We start from the raw sequence: 23,130 nt of genomic DNA on the forward strand, positions 1-23,130 counted from the left end.
TAAAGTGACAAGAAGCAGACACTTGGTCATCAAATCAATTATACAAAGATGTGAAACTCAAACAAGTTATATATAGCTTATAACAGGGTAAGAAAACGCTGCAATGGCAACCTTTTCAGGAATATAATTTGTGTATTCATAAATGTTGACTAATCTGAATGAATGATAAATACTGGGAACTCCCTGAGATGAAACTCCTCAAGTTTCCAATGGGTGACGTGCAAAACTTGAAAGACAACATATTACTTATCATATTTCTTTCTCTTAGCAGGAAACTAATCCATTCCTAAATCTCTATTTAAAAAAATGAAATGTTCACCGAACCATAACTTGAACAGGCTCATAATTGAGACAATTAACTATATAAAGAACAAAAATTTTCCAGATTCTGAAACCCCCCTGGATGTACACTCAGGCAACTCTTGCTTCTCGTTGTGTGCGTGCTTATCATTCTCAAGGATATGAACCTCTCATCTTCAAATCTTTTGCTTTATATTCTATAGCATGGGAACATCGACATTTGAACTTTGATATATGAGATTTATTTCGGCTTGGGTGATGCATCTTTAGATTTGATGTATATCCCTGACAACAAATAAAATGACCATGCTGTTCAAAGATTTAGAATCAAAACTATTTTATATTATGTGTTGGAACACTAAGATAGAATTTGGTGTTCTTAAAGTCATCAAGAAGTGGGTTGTATCCATCCTTTGTTCTTGTTTTGGACGGCAAGCCAAACTCTTCCATGAATGAAGAAGTGTCAAGCTGCAGAAAGAGATAAATTTCAATAAAACATGCAGAAGTCACCAAAAGAGTCTACAATACTTGTGAATACAGGAATATGAAAAACTATACATAGACATTCCACCAAGTATTTTGATTCTTAGACTACATCACCATATATAGACAGTCCTAATGAAAACATAGCAGTCAACAAAATAATTCTGTGCTATTAAACACTTGAAAAAATAAATAAATAAAGCCAATAGCATTAGGTAGCTCTACTTTTCTTTGGTCAAATTTTGCTTCAATAGAATTTTCATGAGAGAGACAGCGCTCCACATAAGGTTGAAAGAAGTGGACTTCCCTAATTCTCCTATCAATTTTGTGGGTTACTTGAAAGGAAGACAGTAAGGAATATTTTTGTTTCTTTTGCCATTCACTTTCTATTTGAGGGTATTCTTCTCATTTGACGATCCTACAGACTTATCAAAACCATATACAAAGATCCTCCGAAGATAAGCTTATGGGTTCAAGCCTATCACATCATACTCATCTCAAATTTGAAGGTATAACAACAGTATAGCTAATTTGAAGCTATAAAACATTATAGCTTTACAACCAAAGTTGTGCCAATATATGTTGAGCTCATGCTTTTTTCTTATAGTACTAAATTATTTCCTCATTCAAAATCTATTATTCATTGAAACGAACAAAATTTATTCTGCTTGGCATTGACACACATTTTTGACATCAAGTCCAGTTTATTTAGATAAATTGGTTTGCAAAAAAAACAAAAAAATGAGTATAGTTGATCACAAGACTGAATCCATTTTCCTTTATGAAAGATCCATCTCGTGCTTTTTCCAAAAAATCAACCAGTATAGAATATGATCTTACTAAAAAATGAACTCACAGTAATTGTTCGCCTCCCCTTCCCCTTTTTAGGTGAATTATCTTTTTGGAGTTTCAGCCACCCAGAACAATAATGGTCAATACGTTCCAAAAGCCAAAAGTCAGTAGGGAAAAAAATATCAGCATCCCCCTGCAGCGGGAAAAATTGCAATTTTCTTTAGCATTCTGTCTGGATTTGAAATCTGAGATATCAAACATCACTAAACGAATTTTGTTTTATTTTTCCTTTAAAAGAAGAAAAGACGAATTCGTCCACATAAGGAGACAAGATTATGCCGTCGACAACTAAAAAGACAAGAAAGTGTCTATCAAAAGTGTTTATAATGTCCCCAACATTACTACAACAAATTATCAGTCAGTGATCTCTAAAATGTGAGCCATCACTTTCAGATATCTTTCATTCTCCACTAAATTAATCCCTTCATGGCATGATATTTTATGAGTTCATTGAATCAAGTTTGTTAAGCATAGTTATGCAGGAACGACTGTCAGATATGTGGAAGAAAGATGAAGGAAGAAAAACCTTTGCATCTAGATGACTGTTATAATCCGAGCTCCGCCCATCTTTCTGCAGATCAAACATCAAAGAGGTGAAATAAAAATTCTGAAGTTTTAAATTCTTTTGACATGCCTTTCCCAGGCATCTTCTGGAATTAGAAAATAGACAGATTTTGACAGATAAATGCCAATATTCTCAAATTATATGACTCGCTACATTTCATAATAACTGAAATATATCCTCTCATATTACTCATAATAAAGCATGTCCTTGCAGTAGCAAATGTACAATGCTGGCAAGTACAAGTGCAATATTTATCTTAAGACCCGCTACTTCATGTTGGGATACTGAAACTTAAGACTGCAAGATATTATAAGGTCTCACTTGTCAGAACTAACCTAATAACTTCCATGTTCTGCCCAATGATTTCACAACATAAAGTTATACTACATCTATGTAGTTAGATGGCGACTGGGATGAGTGACACATGGCTCTTGGGATGAACATGGCTTCTGGAACAGTGTTGTTACTATTTTGTTCAGTTATCTAGTTAATAAGTCTGAATGCAGTTTCTAGGATGCGGGATAGTTACTTCCAATCAGAGATATTTTTCTTAAGAGCAGTTGTGTCTTACTGTATGAAAACAAACTAGCAATCTGAATAAAAATATGCAGAAACTTGGTCTCTTAAGTTTCTTAAGTGCTTTTAAGTTGTGGACATCTTTGGTTTTCTCTGAACAAACTCATACTATTATTCAAAATCATATAACAAGAACAAAAGCGGGAATAATAACTTTTGGTATCAGAGGCTATGGGAGACTTGTGATCTCTCCAAAAAATATTGAGAATTTTCTCAAATGGTACCAAGAGGATTGAGCAAAAGGACACCTTGCATGGGAGCAAGACAAGGCAAACAACAAGCAGTAGCAACAAAGTTGGAAGAATTTCCAGAAAATTTTCAAATGCCAGGCCAGATTTTAGACAAGTTAAGAAGGTAGTGTTTGTAGGGAAAGATTTAATTAGCAGCATGCTGATCATTCAGAACACCAAGATGCTGGTATTGTACGCAACAACAGAAGAAGATGAATGAGCACGGGTAAAAGTGGAAAGTCATGCACAGCTGTGTCTGGAGATGAAAGCCACTCCAGAGAGTGCCAATTTCATGGATGAAGAAGAGCACATAGGTGCCAACTTACCTGAAATTTTCACCCATTTGTTGAGCAATAAATAGACCCAGAAGTAATAGAAAACATTACAAACCAGTAGAATTATCCTAACGACTCGATTGAATCTAATGTAACCAGATAAATTGTCTTAGAATCGGGCGTCATTCCGGTTGTGATGAGACCGTCCGGATATACCCATGTGCCTCTTCTTAGATCCTCGTACCTTTTTCAATTTCTTTTGTGATAATGAATTTTTCCCCAAATCTAGTCCACATGAAATGTTTCTATTGAAAGTAATGATAGAAGAAAATGGAATGAGCAAGGGGTAAAGGTGGAAAGTGATGCATAACTGTGGTTGGAGATGAAAGCCACTACAGAGGGTGCCAATTTCATGGAGGAAAACTAGCACGTGTGCTTCTTGCCAAGTTACCTGAAATCATAACCCATTGTGAATTATTTTGAGCAATCAATAGGCCCAGAAGTAACCAGATGCATTGTCTTAGAATCAGGCATCATTCCGGTTTTGAAAAGACCATCCAGATATGCCCATGTGCCCCCTCTTAGATTGCCGTATCTTTTCCAATTTCTTTAACAATGATGAATTTTTGCCCCAAATCTAGTCTGTATAGTGGCTGGAGATGACGGCTGATCAGTTTGATGGTGAAGAAAGAGATATGGAATTGGTCCCAACTGATGCAAAGGAAGCTGAAAACAATATACATCCTATCAAGAGAATTCAATCTTCACTAACAATGCACATCTGGGAATTATTGTTTTATTTGTCTTGAAGCTTCTAGGTGTCAAGTTTGACAGCTCTAGATAGTGATTTCATTTGTGCAAGTGCTATTAAAAGTTGGCAGCAACTAAAGGAAGTCAAGTGGGTCCACCAAGGGTTTTATCTATTATTGAACACGTTGGATAGAGAAGCCAAAGATTTTCCCAAAAAAAAAAAAACTCAAGGATTTGCCATTTCAGTTGCTTGCCTCTCCAAATGGATTTTGTAATTCCTTGCAGCAACTCCTTTGTAAGGATCTAGTTTGGGTGCTTGAGGACAAGCAGCTTTTAAACATAGAGTGGGTGCATTGCTAAAAGTGATGACACATGGCTACTGAAGTGAGTAATACATGGCTACTTGAGTGACTCATGATGGCTGGAGATATATAATGCCTGCAGGAACAGTCTCATTATTTTATTTGGTAGTTTAGTTCTATTTAGTGATACAATTATTTATTAGGATAAATGTGAAAGTGATTTCTAGGATACAGGATAGCTGCTTCCAACCGGAGAAGTTTTTATTCTTCTGAGAGATTTATTGTATAAAGCAGAACAACAATCTCAAGAAAAAATATATATATATATATGCAGAAATTTTCTCTTAGAATGTCTTAAGTTCTTTAACCTGAAGAGATCTTTGGATTCTCTCTTAACAAGCCTAAGATATAAATCAAAATTACGTAAGAAGATCCTAAGTAGGAACGATAACACAAAAGCACCCTTCAAGATTTAATTTAAGCCAATTTGAAACTCAACAGACCTTGGTTGAAACCAGTGGAGCCCTTTCACCAGGTATCCTAACATCAGGTAGGTAGCTGAAGTCTGAAGCAATTAAAGACATCTTCGGGAGTGTAGCATGTAAAACCTCCAGCAGTTTCTGCACATTCAAAGACAATATTATTCCCATGGATAGATTTATATGAAAAAACTATTTAGGAGATTTTCTTACCAGGCAACCCGTTGGGAGCCAACATCTTCTAGGTTTTGGAAAGAAGTTAGACCAAATGCTTTTTGCCTTTAACTTCGCACTGTTATGAGTGGCAGGATTTCCCCCCGATTCAATAAGTTCAAGACAACGCATGATTAACGGATCTTGCAAAGGCTTATACAGCTCAGAAAACGTTCCACTATGAACAGAGGAATCCCAAGTTGAAAATTTAAAGGAAGTAGAGTGTTAGTTGTCAATTGAGGAGACAGAAATCCAGCAAGATAAGAACCTCTAAATTGAGATCCAGTTGCAATTATATAGAGATGCATTTAGCAATAGAAACAGGATTTCCAAATAAAACTGATGTGAGCATGGACAGCATAAGTCATCCCAAACATAATTCAATCCATCCATTTAAGGAAAGAATCTGCCAACACTTTAATTTCCTTCCAAAACCTCATAGGAAATCAAGAGAAATAGGAAAACAAATCTCATGCCTTAATGGGAGATTGAATCTCATGGATTTTGGGAAGATTATGGGGGTCATAATTTTCCACAATTACTTCCCCTAAATCAGCCACCATTAATTAAGATTTTCGCTATTTAAAAAAAGAAATCATATATATTCTATTTTAGATAGAAATCATCTTAATTGTTACAAGTTTCCTATTCTATTTTAAATTTATTTTCCTATATAATTTTACCATTAATTTAAGATATTGTTTTTTCTTATTATTTACATGGTTTACATTATAAATTGGTCATCAATTCACAATTGTATGAATTCAAGTTTTCATCAATAAAATTAGAGAATTTACTCTCAACTAAGTAAGGTGTCTTCAACCTTCTTGTTGAGCAAAATATGGATCAATTTATCAAGATATTCTTGTGACGTTTTTCCATTCTTTTAATTTCCCAATCATCTTAGTTTCTATCACTCTATTGATAGCGAGTTAAGTAAGGAGGATTTTATAAAATTTAAGTTTTTGGTGTCCTAATGAACATTGTATGAGTTCTGAATTATAGCGTTAATCCTATGTTCTGCATCAAAAATATATGGGAACATCCAAATAATTACACCAACGAAGACTGCAACTAATCTACCTCATCCTTGTACATTACGAAACATTATATCTTATAAGGATTTACAAGTATAGGCATATGGATAGATTTAATGACAGATGTGCATAGGTTGTATGGCAATTGCAATGATTGCTAAGTTGAAATTCTTAATTATATGGTTTTAGAATGACAACAGATAAACCTTCTCAATAAAATGTTGACAAGAAAACTAGCACAAGTAGAGTTTGCACAGCCTACCTCTCAGCTTGCTTCTCAACCCAGACTTCCATCCAGGGAGCAACTTGATTTTCTGAATAAATTAGATCGTGTGGAAGATTATCAAGCACCTGAGGAATAAATATATTTGTTGTGCAGAACACAAAACAATCAACCAGGTTTCTAGCATGACATTAGAAATAGATTGAGACAACAAATATTATTAAAGGAAAAACTGCAGAAATTTTTTCCCGTTTAAACAGAAGTCTTTTCTTTTTTATTTTGAAATTATTTGGTTGTGGAAGAAGACTTTTGCACTCAGAATAGGTTAGGATTAGATATCTTTTATCTTAAAGTTTTTTATTATTCCGCGGCTAAAGTAATGGTGATTAGATTTTAGGTTTTAGGAAGAAGATGCTTTCCTACTTATTTTCACCAAAATTTCAGCAGTAAAATAATCAGTTAAAAGTTTATCAAAAAAGAAAGGGTTTTAGAGTACTTTAACTCTATACATCATAGGTTTATCTCCAACCCCTAAATCCTATCAATATAGGTCATAAAGGGTGGAAATCTACAAAACAAGCAGCTAACTTGCCTCAAGATTTCAGCCTTGGTCATCCCATGACCCGATCCCAAGCTCAGGAATCAAAAGGTAATAATTATTGTTATGACCATTATGCGTGCTTGCATGTGTGTGCGTATAGAGAGGTCAAGGAATAACATTTTACTGGAAAGCTGCTTGTTTGTCTGCAAAGATGGATATATGGGTAAGCAGAAAGATATAATAGTTCGGGCATTAGATGGCACTTATGATTGGCAAACCAACAAAATCAAGCAAATAACAAGGTTATGTCAATAGAGTTTTGAGTACTTCTGGATAACAATATGATTGCTCCAATACATACCTCAAGCATTATCACCCAACAAGGTTGTTCCTTCACATCTCCTGATCAAAAATGCAAAAGCTGCTTAAATTTCTGATTCATGATGGACGATTTCAGAAGCATGATAAATTAGAAGAAGAATAAGCCGAATGACATTCTTTTTTCCCCCTCTCTCCATTTGATGGGGAAGGAGTTTGGACAGGACAACAGTAGTAGAACCATTGACAAGCAACTTATAGAATGAGACAGTATACAGTATTTAGAACAATCTGTCTTTTAAATCTTACGAACATGAGAGCACAAATATTACTAGATTAAAGACAACAGGATAACTTTTCAGTCAAGAACTTGGTCCCATCACACTCCACCCCTAGTTGCATTATCATGTTAACCTCTAGTTTGATGGATTAGCAGTTAAACTGAATTTTAACACTTAAAAAAGCATATAAGTAAATGATTTAAAGCTCCCCTCCCATCTACCAAAGATTATGCATCTTTCAGTATTTTAAGTCTGACAGACTGTCTTTCTCAGTCTTATTGAAATCCTGATGCATGAATATCTGCAAGCTCATGCATTTATCCATAAAAGCTCATATTCATCCATGTCAGGAGTTGGAAGTCCAGTGTCATATCCCACAATTTTAAAAGACAAGTTCAACTTGTCTGCTAAAGATTTGGATTTTTACCCTCTTAGAGTATCCACTAAGACCTAATTATCAATCTTTCTTCTCTTACCTTCCTTCTGCTCTCAGCTTTCTCTTGCTCTCAACCACTCTCAATCATCTCTGATCTGCTGCTCATTACTGAAACACCAGTAATTCATTGTCCCAACCCATCTCAGTTCTCTCTTCTTTTGATTGCTAATGCCAAAAAAAACAATCAACTTACATCTCAGTTCTCATCATGCCAGCCCCCATAAGCTCTGCACTGGACCGATACACCATGCTTTTATACTGTAATATATGCCATTGGATCAGGAGACCTCCTTAATAGTTTATATTTTTATTATTACAGTTGACAGAGATCCTACAGAAAGTTATTTTTGGTGAGTTTACTTATGCCAGCATGTCTTCTTGTTCATTGTAATTTTTCTGCTTTTTCCCTTTCATGTACTTATTATTGTTTTCTTATTGTTAGTAGTCCTGTTGGACATGATTAACTTTTTCTTTAGAAGAAAAAGTGTTGTACATGATTAACTTTTGTAACCAAGAGTGATAAACTCTAAATTTCATGCACTTCTTACTTTTCAATTCCCTGGTGAGCACAAGGTATGGAGATGAATATTCAAAGCCTTTCAAATGGGATGCGAAAAGGCATTATTGTCATGTAATCATCAATAGTACCCCTGGAACATCTGTTACACGTGCATTCTTTGTGTCCAAGTAGGGAATAATCTACGTAATAGTAGAAATGCTCAATCAACCTTTGTGTTTTCCCTTTTTCCTTTTTAATTTACTTGCCCCTTTTCTTTCCCAAAGTACTGGTTCATTTGTGTCAGGTTTCAGGGAAAGCAAGACCAGGTCAAGCCCACTGCTGAATGACAGTGGCTTTAGGTTAGATTGGGTCTATACGATAAGGTCAGATCTGGAACCCTAATTTTTAAACAAGTTTGTGTTTCTGAAAAGGCAATATAATTGATGCCCAATATTTCTCATCCCTATTCACAAGAAAACTCAAATTAACTGCAGTTTATCAGACTGGAAATGTTTTATAATGTAGAGCATATATTATGCAATCAGAAATTAAAGAAGAAAACTACAACAAATGTTGTTAAAGATACCGCACCCCATCCACCCTGGTCAGCAGCATCACGGCATTCTAAACTGAATTTTGATAAATGACTATGAACTTCTCCAACGGTTTCTTTCTGAATTTCAGCAAGTGAAGAACTGATTTCAACTGAGCTGCAACAAATAAATTAGTTTAATTTAGTCACATGACTCATCATTATCTATACCACAAATTGTTGAACAAGAAAGGGCAGAGCTCATTATGTGCATCTAAGATGATATTCAGGGGAAAATAATCAACTAGTGGAAAGCAAGATAACTGCGGAATCTAGTTTGAACATTATACTTTAATGGTCCCCAAGTATCTAATGCTTTAATATATATATATAAATAAATGATAACAGTGAGTCAACCAAGCCAAGTTGAATTCCAGAGATAGAATTGTTAAATCCTTTGCACAGTAGGAAGCTCCAACTACTTTTAAGAAGGAGATCACACCTCTTAGACGGTTTTAATATCTTTTTCGTTCTGTTATTTTTTTAAAAAAAAATCAATTTGAACATATGTCTATTCCTATAACTGCTCCTGATACTCTTGGCTTTTTGGCTCCTGAATCTATTGGCTGTATGGTCAACACTTAGCTTGCTGGGAATAAAAGATGGAATTCCCTTTGAAGCAACTACCCTATTTCATGTTCTAACTGATCCTTGCACAGGAATTTCTTTTAAGTGCGGCAGATAAAGCTGTAAAATCCCTTGCACAGTGGGAATCTCTGACTATTTTCAAGTAGTGACACTGCTTCTTAACTGGTTTTGTTTGTTTATAGTAAAAATTATCATGCTATTTCATATTGAAACCAAAAGATTACACCTATATATAGAGGAGGAAATTGTTATCTAGGAAATGGAAACAGAAAAAGGAATTATAGTCTAATAAGGACATTGCCAATTTTAAGACTACATAATCAACTCTGTAACCTGACATAAATATACTACGACCTTAGAAGTAGAATTAGTAAGAATAATGATTACTTAATTATCCTACCAATTCTACAAATTTCAATATTGTTTTCGTTCTGGTTTTCTAACTAATAATGATAACAATAGTAATATTAATGAGTTGGAGAATTATAAAGAAGAGGAAATTTTCATGATAGACTCTTCAACGTAAACAAACTTTAAGCGTATACATACCAAATGGAAGTCAGATTTTTTATGATAATTTGAACGAAGATTCAACTAGGAAATCATCCATAAGGATAAAGGGAAATGTTTGTGCATCGGATTAAGCTTTTAAGGACAATGAGTGATTAGAACTATTTAAAGCTTCTTACCAAATTATCATAAAATTGTCAAATATCTAAGCAACAGAAAAAATGGCAATCAAACTACCGTTGGATTGAACTTTCAACGACAACAAGAGATTTGAACTAGTTGAGATTATTTTCTCAATAGGAAAAGAAATATTATTAAGGGCCGAAAAAGATGAAGTACAATATCTGAGGACAAGATATTCTCCTATAGCATTCTAGTAAAAGAACCCCAACTTGTAGTTACAACTGAAACCAACAAAAATCAGTATATTATCCCCCCAACCAAAAATTTTTGTGTAGCGCAGAAATAGAAAAATCAGTAAAATGCCAGCTGGCCTTAGCCCACAAGAGGCCAGAAATGTCATTCGCTCCCATAGAACTTGAATATGAAAGGTAGTGCCATAAAATATCCTATTATTCTGCTCCATCCAAACTAATTGAATTTTATTATCAAATTATCATGAAAATTTCAAATTTCTAAGCAACAGAATAATAGCAATCAAACCTAGTTCTGTTTTAATGGGCTTTGACATGTCACATTTATCTGCTCCAATATCGATAACCACCAATTAAATAACAGAAAAGATTATGCATAGAGAGTGTTTGACATAAAACCATGAAGACTTGTTAGGCAGCCTAAGGGCTAAGTCAGAGATACTGCCTTTCCATAAGAACTTTATCTGTAAGAATAACATCAATGAAGTGTCTTACCAGATCCAAAATGCGATCAGTTACAAAGAAATATGCTTACTCTGTATCCTTCATTCAATTTTCCCATGTGTCAAATAGCTGGAAATTCTACCAGTTACATGTACAAAGCATGTGATGATGTTTAGAGAGGATATGGAAATTCTACCAGTTACTCATGCATGATTTGGAAAAAGCATGTAAATGAGAGAATAGTAGACAAATGGACAGATATATGTTACATAAGAAATTTATCTATAAGAATAACATTAACGAAGTATGTTATCAGAACCAAAGCATTATCAGTTAGAAAAATTCTAATTGCTCATTCTGTACCTTTCATTCAATCTTCCTATGTGTCACATAGATGGGAAATTCTACCAGTCACAGTGTACAAAGCATATCATAATGTTTAGAAAGGATATTGATAGTGACAGAATAATATAGAAAACCAATCTTTTCATAACTCAAGAGTCCCTTCTTTTAGGTTTAGTACTCATGCAAGATTTGGAGAAAGCATTTAAATGAGAAAATAGTAGACAAAGACATACATACGTGTAAGACATATTGTTGTAAACTTTTGTGGGAGCATTCAACTTTATATAATCCATTATTCCCTTGGCACAAGTTCCTGAACCACCACCAATTTCATATATCTGATCACATATTAGAAAGAACCAAGTTCAAGTCAATGTTTTCAGCAAGTAGATTTAAAATCCTAATCAACAAGTGATCCCAAGACCCCACACAATTCAATAAGCAAAATAGCATAACATCTCCACATTCACATACACATATTGACAAATTCAAAGAGCAATTCTTGATCAAAATGGTTAAGGGTGTTTGTCTATTCCATTTCCTAGACTATTACATAACAGTCTAATAGTCCCACATATGTAAGGTATCACGAGTCACAAGGCATTATGTAGATCAGCATCCATAATGCAGTGATAAGAGAATAAAAAAACTCATTCTGTTTACTTGTAAAATTATTATGTTCATTGAGTATCATAGCCAATCCTAACCTTTAACCCTCCTTAACTAAAAACCCCAGTGCCTCTTTCTTCTCCCAAAAAAAAAGACAACAAAAAACAGTAACTTTCCCTTCCATCACAACAGAGCTACTAGAAATCAGAAGCCAGCAGTTTCGTTGCAAATCCAGTCAAATAACTCAAATCTAACCAGTGTGTCTGTATCATCTGTACAGTTCAGTAAGATTCATATAAAAACTGTTAAGAAGTGTATTTATCTAGTAAGCAGGGTAAAAGACATAGTAGTAGTACACCACTCTCAGATATTTAATAGTGTTTCTTTTTTATTATTCATAAAACCTGTAAATACAAGGTCCTATTATTTAATAAAATTTATACTTCATTTTCCATATGGTATTAGACCTCTTGGTTGAAAATCCTAAACATTTTTTAAAAATCATATTTGATCTTTATTGCCAAAATAAGAAAACCCGAAGGAGGACCAGCCTTCATAGCCAGCTGCTAAACTCCAACCGCCCGCCACCACAAGACCGTCTATTTTCCTATAAGGCAGGCTTCATAGCCAGCACTAGCTCCCAAACCGCACAGCTAGAAGAAACCAGACGCAGCCGCTCAGCCACCAGCCACCAGAACAGAATGTCTGCACCTGCACGGCCTTTGTCCGGCTAGTCACACCTCAGTTGCACAGGCAGCTCTCTTTGCGCGCCCCACAACCTGCACAGCACACCCGCAGCCCTCCATCTTGCACGCCTGTCCCTGGCCGCCCTTCTGTCCATAGTTGCTGCTCCCTGCACAGTCGTGCCACCTTCCACACCCAACCTCCAAAGCGCACAGCCATCTGTGCTCAGCCTTTGGAAGTTCTAGCCGGTAATCTTCGCTCCTATTACTTTTCACTTGGCCTTAATTGTCCTAATTATTCACTTGAAAGATGTTGGAAATTAAATCTGAATCTACCGGCACAAATTTTGCAATGGAGAACTCAACACATAACAATGGCGAATTTCAGGTAATCCAAGCTACCTACCACTTCAATGACAAAAATTACTTGAGTTAGTCACAATTGATTCAACCACTCTCAAGGGAAAAGGAAAACTAAGTCATCATCTCAGCACTGGATCAAAGTCGGAAGAGCCCATATTTGATGCTTGGGATGAGGAGGATTCTATGATTATAGTCTAGCACTAGAACTCTATAGCACCAGAGATTAATAAATCAGTTATCTGCCTACAACAAGGGAAATTTAAGATTCAATACGATAAACTCATTCCGAGGGAAAAAATGTAGCTTAGATGTATGATATGATCGTCAAAACTTGGACAACTAAATAGGACAACAAAACAATCACAGAATATTCCAACCTTCTAAAAGGCTTATGGCAGGAGCTTGATCAATGTCAGAGTGTCGCTATGAAGAATAGTAAAGACGTGGCACTCTTGAAAAGATTTGTTAGGAAGATAGGTCATACCAATTTATGGTAGGACTCAATGAGGAGTATATCAGGTGAGAGTCTAAATCCTAGGGAATAAAGAGATATCATCCCTAAGGTGATATCCTTAACTAATGCAAAGGAAAGAAAAAGAATAGTTATGCTTGAATCTCGCACAATTGATGGCTTAGCAATGGTAACTAAAGGTTTTAAACCATGTCAACTAGGAAGGAATCAAATCACAGTGAGACTTCAACTACCGGGGGTGAGAACAAGGAAAATCTTTGGTGTACCTTCTACAAGAAACCAAGACACACCAGATAAAATTGTTGGAATTTTCATAGAAAGCTGACCACCTCTAACAAAGATTGGGAATACAATAAGAATCAAGGAGAGGCACATGTAGGCCAAGAGAAGAAGAATATAAAGTAGATGTATAGTATCAAGGGCAGTTGCTGAAAAATGAAGAGCTTGAATGGGAATATTTTGTGGAGTTGTGATGCAGATTCGGCGGTACTTCGAGAAATATTAGATAGAAGAGTTCAATAAGCTGATGCAAACCAAAACTGTTCTAGAATACTAAAACCGTTTCAAGCATATTTGCACCTTAATGAACGCAGAAAATCCTACTCTTTCAAAAAAAAAAAAATTTCCAGTTTCATTAGCCGACTTAAACTAGAATTACAGTCAATGATAAGACTGCTTAAACCACACTCACTCAACCAAACTTTCAAACAAACCTTACTCCAAGAACAGTCCATAATAGAAATATCTCGGAGTTCGTATTTCACTGGCAAAACTGTCCATATGTTGAAGGGTTATAAAGCAAAAAGTTACGAACGAACTTCTAGAGCCATGAGAAGGAAAATGGAGCCTAGAAAAACAACAACATATTACAAATGTGGGAATCGATATTTACCAGGACATTGCTGCCAAAGCAAAATGGTAATGGCAATGGAAGAGGTTGCTAACGAAGAAATCTGCGAAGAAAAGATCCCTGAAAGTCCAGTGAATGAAGAAAAACCTCACAAGCACCTTGTCCATACACTATAGGGAGTACTCTTTAAATGCGAGGGAAATTGGAAGGGCATGACACCTTGGTCCTTTAAGACAGTGGAAATTTGCATTCATTCTTAAACGAGGGAGTGGCCAAATAGATCAAAAACCACGTGGTTAGCAATAAATCATTAATGGTGATGGTAGCCAAGAGACAAAAATATCTAGCCACATTAAATGCCCGAAAGTGTCATAGAATACAAGTTTGTTTACGACTTCTGCATAATTCCATTAGCATATATGATATAATATTGGGGGTCGATTAGATGACGTAATTCAGTCCAGTGATATTCAACTTCACTCCAACCACCATTAAATTTACTCATAGTGTTTAATGGAGACAACCCATATGAGAAGTCAACCACTAAAAAAAAACTAAAGCAAGGAAGTAGACCAAGCAAAAGCAAGCCATGGAGGGCAGAACCTATTCTTAATAGTGGAAAGCAAAGGAGATACAAACTCCGGATATCTCCAAAAGGCACTAGGAGGATTACTCAACCAATATAAGGATGTTTTTGAGGGACCTGAGAGTTGCCTCTTATTGGAGTTTTCGACCATGCCATCACACTAACGTAGGAGAATGCTACAGTAAATATATATCCTCAAATATTTGTCCTATCAAAATAATGAATAGAGAAGTAAATACAAAAATGTTGTACAACTTGCTCATCAAGCCCAATTGCAAACCTTTCTACTTGCCCATCTTATTGGTTAAGAAGAAGGATGGCACCTGAGGTTTTGTGTTGACTATAGAGAACTTAATTCTTTGACTGTAAAAGATAAGTTTTCAATACCTATTATTGATTATCTTCTTGGTGAATTACACGAAGCAATTATATTATCTATAGTTTATTTTCGAGCGAGGTATATTATATTTGGGTAAAGAAAGAAAATATCCACAAAACAACCTTAAGGAAACATTAAGGTCACAATGAATTCAGAGTGACGTCATACGGCCTCATCAATACTCCAATTGTACTCCAAGCCATCATGAATCACATTTTCATAACTTTCCTGCAAAAATTTGTCCTTCTTTTCTTTGATAACATATTAATTTATAGTACCTCCAAGCAAGAACACCTCAAGCAACTAGAAAAAATCCTAAAGCTACTCAGAAGTAATAAGTTGTATGTCAAGCAGTCCAAATGTTATTTTTTTAAAACCGCAGTAGAATATTTAGGACACATTATCTCCAGAAAATGAGCAAAAACATATCCCCAAAAAATTGAAGTCATGATAAATTGGTCGACTCCACAAACATTAAAGCCCCTTAGAGGATTTCTAGCCCACAAATTGATACAAAATCATGGAGTCATAGCCAAGCCACCCACTAACTTGTTGAAGAAGGATACTTTTTGGTGGAACACAGAGGCCGATCAAGCCTTTCAACATTTAAAAACAACCGTAACCTCTAATCTGCCGAAATTCGGGGACCCATTCACTACAAAAGCTTATGCCAATGAAAAAGGAATTGGTGCAATTCTTATATAAGACAATCAACCTATCCTAAGCAAGGCTCTGAGTCCCAGAAATCAAGCCAAATCAATGCATGAGAAAGAACTCATAGCAGTTCTTTATACAGTAAATTAATGCCAGCATTATTTGAAAGGAGTCCCTTTTATCATTAGAACCGATCAATGCAGCTTGAAGTATCTATTAGATCAAAGAATGTCATCGATGATACAACAGAAGGGAATCATAAAATTATTGGGGTTAATTATACTATCAAGCACAAATAAGGATCATCGAACACTAAATCAATGCTCTCTCAATAAGAGAACTGAAAGATCCTACGACGGAAGTAGTATACATTGTACCCACTTTTACCCCTGCTTGGATGATGAAGTGGTCAATAGCTACACCAGTGATCCCTTTACTCAACAATTACTCACAGAAGGGAGACTGCAACAAGCCTTCATTAGATACAAAGAAAAACTACATAATCAACTATTACAACACTGTCACAACTTAGTTGTGGGAGGACAATCAGGATCCAGGACCATCTACAAGCGGGCCAAACAACATTTCTATTGGACTAACATGAAGAATTATATCATGCAATGGGTCCAACAATGTGATATTTGCCAACATTGCAAATATACCGAATCTGTTGCAGCCTTTATCCACACCCTCAAATGTTTAGACTTATATATCCCTCGACTTCATCGAACAGTTACTAAAATTTAAAAGAAAAGATACCATACTAGTGGTAGTAGATTTTTTTAAAGATAACTAGTGGTAATAGATTACTTCGCCAAATATGGGCATTTCATGCCACTGCACTGCTCATTCACTTCTGCTAGAGTTGCCTGATTTTATATGAAAACTGTGCATAAATTACATAATATTTTGCAAGTTATAGCATCCGACAGAGATAAAATGTCCACCAGTCTATTTTGGAAGGAACTGATGACAATAGTGGGAGCGAACTTGCACTTCAGTTCTACATATCATCTGCAGACGGACTGCCAGACTGAACCATTGAAGCAATATTTTATTATGTATCTCCGTTGCATGGCAAATCAACAACCAAAAACTTGAGCTAAATGGTCGATCATTGCCGAATGGTGGTACAATACCTCCTACCACACAAGCCTAAAATGACATCATTTCAAGCACTTCATGGATGCGCTCCTCCGCATTTTTCAAACACTATAGACCTTTATTCAGTTTTACCTTCAATGGAGATGCTCTTTCAGAAAGAGAAAAAACTAATAAGACTATTAAACAACAGCTTTTAAAGACAAAATCCTTGGCAAAAAAAATAAGCGGACAACTATCATAGTGAAAGAAGTTCTAAAGTTCAAGACTGGGTATTGCTCAAAGTACAATCATTTAAACAAAAATCAGTAAGACAAAGAAGGGAATCTAAATTATCTCCTCGCTACTACAGACCTTTTCAAGTTGTATAGAAGATTAGGAATGTAGGATATAAGCTCAGGTTGCCAACAACCTTACAAATCCATCCCGTATTTCATGTATCTTGAGCAAAAAAGTGATCAAGTAAGATTTACCTCCCAATACTTATGAAGACTTAGTCAGAGTGCAACTTCAACAAGTCCTACAACTATAAACCACACTCTCTAACAACCAGCATGTGGATCAGGTTCTTATCTAATGGGAAGGAGCTCCAGTTGAAGAATTTACATGGGAAGACTGTGAGTATATTCGACATCAATTTCCAACTCGGAGAAGGTTAAAAATTGTTCAAGGGAAGGGTATTATAACAAAGCTTCTAAAGGTGTAATGCAGGAGAAGGGTAAAAGAAGAATAAATGAACAGGGGTAAAATAGGAAAAACAGACACAATAATAAAAATGTCATTTTAATGATAAAAATCTCTCTCTCTCTACTAGACGAGCCGGAATCATAAGCAAGTGTGCGGGCAACTAGGAATGGATAACATCTATTCACCAGGTTGAGCAGGAGTTGTGGAAAGTGTATTTGTATTGTAAGTAGGTAAAGGGTAATATTAGTATTATACTCTTCTCATTTAATTAATAGTGTTTCTTTTTTATTGTTCATAAAACACATATATATAGCGCTTACTATTCAATAAAATTCTTACTTCATTCTTCATAACAGTTCCCTTTGAAAGTGGTGAAGTCTGATTCTAACAGAAAGTGTGAGCACTGAGATCAACTATTGACCGACCTGAATAACTATTACAATGATCCAAAGCTACTAAAGAGCTATTTACTAGGGCAAGGAAGACAATGGCTCCAACTTAAGCAACCCCCGCTGATGAGACAAATGCCAAGATACGAATCTAAAAAGACTCGAATTGTTTATTTGTTATGGTCCGTGCAGTCCCACATAGCTAAACGACTTGGATACTTGTACCGGCACTTGGGATTTTATGAAACTACTATTTTCTAGAAATTTGACAAGAATTTATAACTTGTCTGGTGAAGTTTTTCAAATTGCAGTGAGAAGATATAAAAGTCACTGGATTGCCAGATTGAAGAGTGTCTGAAGAATTGAATACAGTTGAACCAGCTTTTGCCACTGTTGGTACAAATCCAGAAATAAAGAGAGCAAATAGTCATCAAAATAAGTGAAAATCCAAAATAGAAAATTGACAATAGAGGAAGAACAAAATGGTGCTAATCAGCATACAGAAAATTATTCGATCCTTTATTTTTAACACTTTTTTTATCGCTATTTCCAATTACTGGAACAGTTAGAATACAAGAATTTGGACAGCTTAACATAAACCAGAAATCTATAAATTTGAATTGTGGCCCACATACACAAGGTGCTTGTGCACATCATCAGTACAAATATAGTTAGCACAAAACAAAATATATATACCATAATCATCTGCAGAATATTTCCAAATTTCCAAAAGACATAAATCTAAGATGAAGTGTGCATGTAGAATCAAGTTTTCCCATGGAAAGTTGGAAATTTAAACTAGAAAGATTTAATAAGACAAAAGAAAATACAATCAGCTTATGAAATCCAATAATAGGAATACAATGGACCATGAGATAAAATTAGTAAAGATAGCTTACTTTTAGTGGAACTGAGAGGTTAGCAGTGCGAAGTATTGCTTCAGCAATTCCATGAGCATACCAAGGCTACGAGAGAAAGTTGAAATCAGCAAAGCATATGAAAGAAGACAGTACCCAGAAACCCCCAGAAACGTAGGGGAGTGATTAAGTCAGGGCTCAGCTAGTAAGCAGCCTAGGCTCGACTATAGTGACTGCTCTCCTTAGTGAGAAAAAGAATGGAGGAAAAAGACTGAAAAGAAATCATTAAAGCTATTTTAACAGAGAAGATTGCCAGATTGCTTTGATAACTATAGAGCAAAAGTGAACAATGGTTTATGTGAATCTTTTACCAAAAATTGAAGATTGCATAAAATGGTTAATCTATCCACGGCACAGTGCAGGTGGGACCATACAGAGAGAGAGAGAGAGAACAGTGGTATAGCCACAAATCATGATAACTAAGGGCAATCACCAAATAAGTTTAATATCGTGCTTGTTTGAAATTACAAAGTGTATAGTATTTGTTAGTTTTTAAGGAAACATCAGAAGTCATTGACAGGATTACAACATTTTCAAAAAGATAGCATAAAATTTACAAAGTTGTGTCAATTTCTAAAAAATAAATTGTTTGATAATCTTTTATGGTTCTTCTAAGTGAATTCACATTTTTAGAGCATTTTATATTTGTTTTATCATCAATCATCACTTTCAAAGAATTTATGGATAAATAGTAACTTAACTGTTTTATTATTAACTGTTTTTATAAGATGCTTGCCACTGAAATTCAAACATAACATTTTATAGGAAACTCATTCTTCCACTTTTTCTTGGTAGTTAGAAATCAGAAATAGAAAGCACTAATGGAGAGGAAAATTAACTATAGAAGGTAAAGTATGAACTGCAAGATTTACAATACTGGTGGAATGCTAACAAAAATTTGTTTAAACCTTGCTTCAAATGAAAGATACTAGTTCATTTTTTCTAGATGACAACATGAAAAAGTAACTGAATTTAATTTGTCAAGATTTAAAATGGCTATGATATGAAGAGCTAGATTACGTGTTTAAAGTTATACACAAATTAGAGAAACTAACCAAAATTTTCTAAAACTATATCAATATGTTATTTCCTACACCTCTTAATACACACGCTGCATGAAGCATATGAGAGAGAGCGATTATCATGAAAGGTTTCGCTTGCTTTATCTTTCAACATAAAAGGAAACAAAGAGAAGAAAATCCAACCACTGGTTTCAGGAGCATATCAACTTGATAATATCTAAACTATTTAACAAACAGAAACACAAGAGAATTGAGAGAGAGAAGCATCACCTTGAAAAGCTCCACAGGAGTGAACCATGCTATGTCACTTTGTTTGTAGATTTTATCCAAGTAATTCATATATGCATTCCTGCCTAGAATATGACAAAGTGTTAATAAACTGTTCACAAGATTATTAAGTCAGAACAACATAGTCCATCTATATCCAGAGTAGGATCATATTGAATATGCATTCTATCTCTATCATAAACTGGATCATAAAGAATGCATAGTCAGCACACTATCCACAAGACAAAAACTGAATGACAAACTTAGAAAACTGTTTCAACAAATTTTTCTATAGCCATGAAGGACAAAGTTCCAGAAGAAAACTACTTAAATTTATTACAAAAGTACATGTCAATGATTTCAAGAATGATCAGAAACATCCAATGAAGTAAAAGGAAATATACTCTAGCGGACAATGTTCTGAAGAGCTAACCTTAGATAACAGGACACCTAATGCAGAAGAGCAACATAAATAATTCACACATTCCAAATGCCACAAACAAGGATCACATACAACCAAACTAAATGGAAGACAAACACTTAATCTGATTATGCACATAAGGAGAATGAGAAACTAATAAAGTTAATATCACACAAAACTCCTATTCTGCCAAAAGCAACCAAGGAAGACCTATACTCCACATCACTGTTTAACAACTTATCTAGAATTTGAATGCTTAAAATTAGCAATCCAAATTTCAATTTCATGCATCAAATAACACAAAACAAGACTACAAATTGCATGATAGAAAGAAACATGGAAAAAACAAATTCCAGAGGTCACAAGCAGCCAAAACTGAAATCTAATTAATGACCTGCAAGCTGATTGAACTTAATGCTCCTCTCAAGCACTCCAACTGACCCTGATCTTTGTGAAAAGTATCCATGTTTTGGATCATACAATGACGAATGAATGAAGTCACGAACCTGCTCAAACAGAATAACAATTGCTAGAAGCCAATCAACAGAACCGCACAATGACAGGTGGAAACTAGAGTTAATGTAAAGGGCATATATATAATTCAACTGGTAACGTGATTTACAAAAGACTCGTTAATGAGGATTTAAAAAGCCATGGAAATGACAGCAAAAAAAAAATCTTGAGAGTGAATGTGATTGACAAAGTATGACAAAGAAAATTAATCCACCAAAACCCAAATCAGATTGCAAAGGCCAAGTTCAACACTGCAAATTTATAGAGAAAATTACTCTTTGCGGGTATTGCAACTCAAACCCATCGATCAAATTGCCAAACTACAGGACAAGGTGGCAAACACTAGGCTATGTTTGAGACAAATGAACAATAAAATTCATCTTGTTTTCAAACCAATTTTACAAAGAATTCGTTTGTAAATAAATTCTTAGGATTCAACAAAAAAAAACCGAGGTTGTAATTTTATGAAATTCAATATTTTATGTAATTATATTTAACAAATGTGTTCTAAACTCCTATTTCGTCCTCTTTTAAAAACACCACAACTTATTACCAAATTGGCATATTTATATAATTTAAGATTTATTATTTAATTTCCAGATAGAATTTATTCGAAAATCAATTTTTATGTTTGAAACCTTCTATCTAAAATCGAGATTAGGAGTAAACTTCACAATTTTTCTAAAATCCATTTGTTCCAAAAACGTAACATTCAAAAGTAAGCAGCGTAATGTAAAAATGAAAAATAGTTTGCATGTAGTAAGTACAACATTACTCAGGTGACGAAAACCGGGGAGAAGATATTAGAGAAAGTGAAGATAGCGAACGGAACTCCATAGAGCAATAGAGGGAGTACATAGTAATTTTGAAGGATAAGAAAAACCTAAAATACACGGCACAAATAAATAGAACGTCTTACAAGAACTGGTTTATCCCCAACAATGTGTGTCGAGTAGAGTGCTTGTGCTTGAAGAGTGGAGGAATCGCGTGGAGCAACTGCAGGAAAGCTGTGTTAGTTATACGTTAATGTGTCAGACAGAGAGAAGGAACAGAGAGAGAGAGAGAGAAATAACCATGGCGATTGTTGAAGAGAACAGAAAACTTTCGGGAAGATTTAAGGTGAGAGAACATGATGCTCTGTGTTGTCTGTGGCAGTTGAGGGTTGATCCAAGGTCAGTTCGGGGGTTTACGAATTGGTAATGGCGACACCTAAAACCCCTTCGCTTATTTTGGCATAATTCAAAATGCAAACTATCCCCTGTTCAAGCTATGTTAAATAAAAATTTAAATTTTGACTATTATTTATAACAGATTTGACATATATTAAAATATACTTCAAAAAGTATAACTTATTTAGTTAATATAATTAAAAAATTACTTTCGAAATGCTAAAGTAAAAGTAAAAAAAGTTGAGTTAAAAGAGGTCTTATATAGTGTTGAGCATTGTTTATTTTATATTTATATGTTTACACACAATGTTTCAATATATATATTTTAAATAATTGATATTAAATTCCTAAAAGTGAGAAGTTGAAATATAAACATTATATTTATCTTTGATTTATATTTGTTTTAATATTACAAATATATAAAACAATGTAACTTATAAAAATAATTATGGTAAATATATTTTTTTTAAAAACTCATTTTTTGTTATTAATACTTTATTAAAATGCATAATTGCTTTGTTATATAAAGACATTATACTCTTTAAGCATTTTTTTTTTTCAACAATCTTAAACACCTTCTTACATTAAACATTATTACAATTAATATCAAAGAATAAAAAATAACATAAATATTAAAAATTATGTTAATATAAGTATACAATTTTAAGAACTTCACAACTCTTCATTAGATAATTTTTCTTGTTTCTCAAACTTCAAATAATGATATTCATTTTTAAATTATAAAGTAATATTATTTTTAATTTAATATAAACATACAATTTTATAAAAATAAAACAAGACAGTATGTCAGATAATAAAAATTATTTTGTTTAAA

General features: G+C 34.4%; 1 protein-coding gene across 7 annotated transcripts; it reads right to left on the minus strand.

The window, feature by feature from the left end:
• Positions 1–51: 51 nt before the first annotated feature.
• On the minus strand, positions 52–22,387 carry LOC110813960 (NADH dehydrogenase ubiquinone complex I, assembly factor-like protein (DUF185)). Of its 7 annotated transcripts, none has more exons than XM_022041251.2 (14): positions 22,200–22,384; positions 22,046–22,122; positions 21,008–21,119; positions 20,196–20,278; positions 18,886–18,951; positions 11,451–11,551; positions 8,952–9,070; positions 7,188–7,228; positions 6,325–6,413; positions 5,026–5,203; positions 4,837–4,953; positions 2,162–2,206; positions 1,640–1,768; positions 52–768 (listed from the first exon to the last, which is right to left on the minus strand). In XM_022041251.2, exons 1-14 carry the CDS (start codon positions 22,255–22,257, stop codon positions 634–636), a joined length of 1,350 nt encoding a protein of 449 aa, XP_021896943.2. In that variant the 5' UTR covers positions 22,258–22,384; the 3' UTR covers positions 52–633. The 7 variants fall into 7 exon arrangements, with proteins under 7 accessions (XP_021896943.2, XP_021896944.2, XP_021896948.2 ...); XM_022041254.2 differs by lacking the exon at positions 1,640–1,768 and adding an exon at positions 3,653–3,732 and having other exon boundaries at positions 589–768; positions 22,200–22,387; XM_022041253.2 differs by lacking the exon at positions 52–768 and adding an exon at positions 3,653–3,732 and having other exon boundaries at positions 22,200–22,387.
• Positions 22,388–23,130: the final 743 nt, after the last annotated feature.

Source organism: Carica papaya, chromosome 3 (assembly GCF_054855325.1).
Source record: "Carica papaya isolate Zhongbai chromosome 3, ASM5485532v1, whole genome shotgun sequence".
NCBI classification, from domain to species: Eukaryota; Viridiplantae; Streptophyta; class Magnoliopsida; order Brassicales; family Caricaceae; genus Carica; species Carica papaya.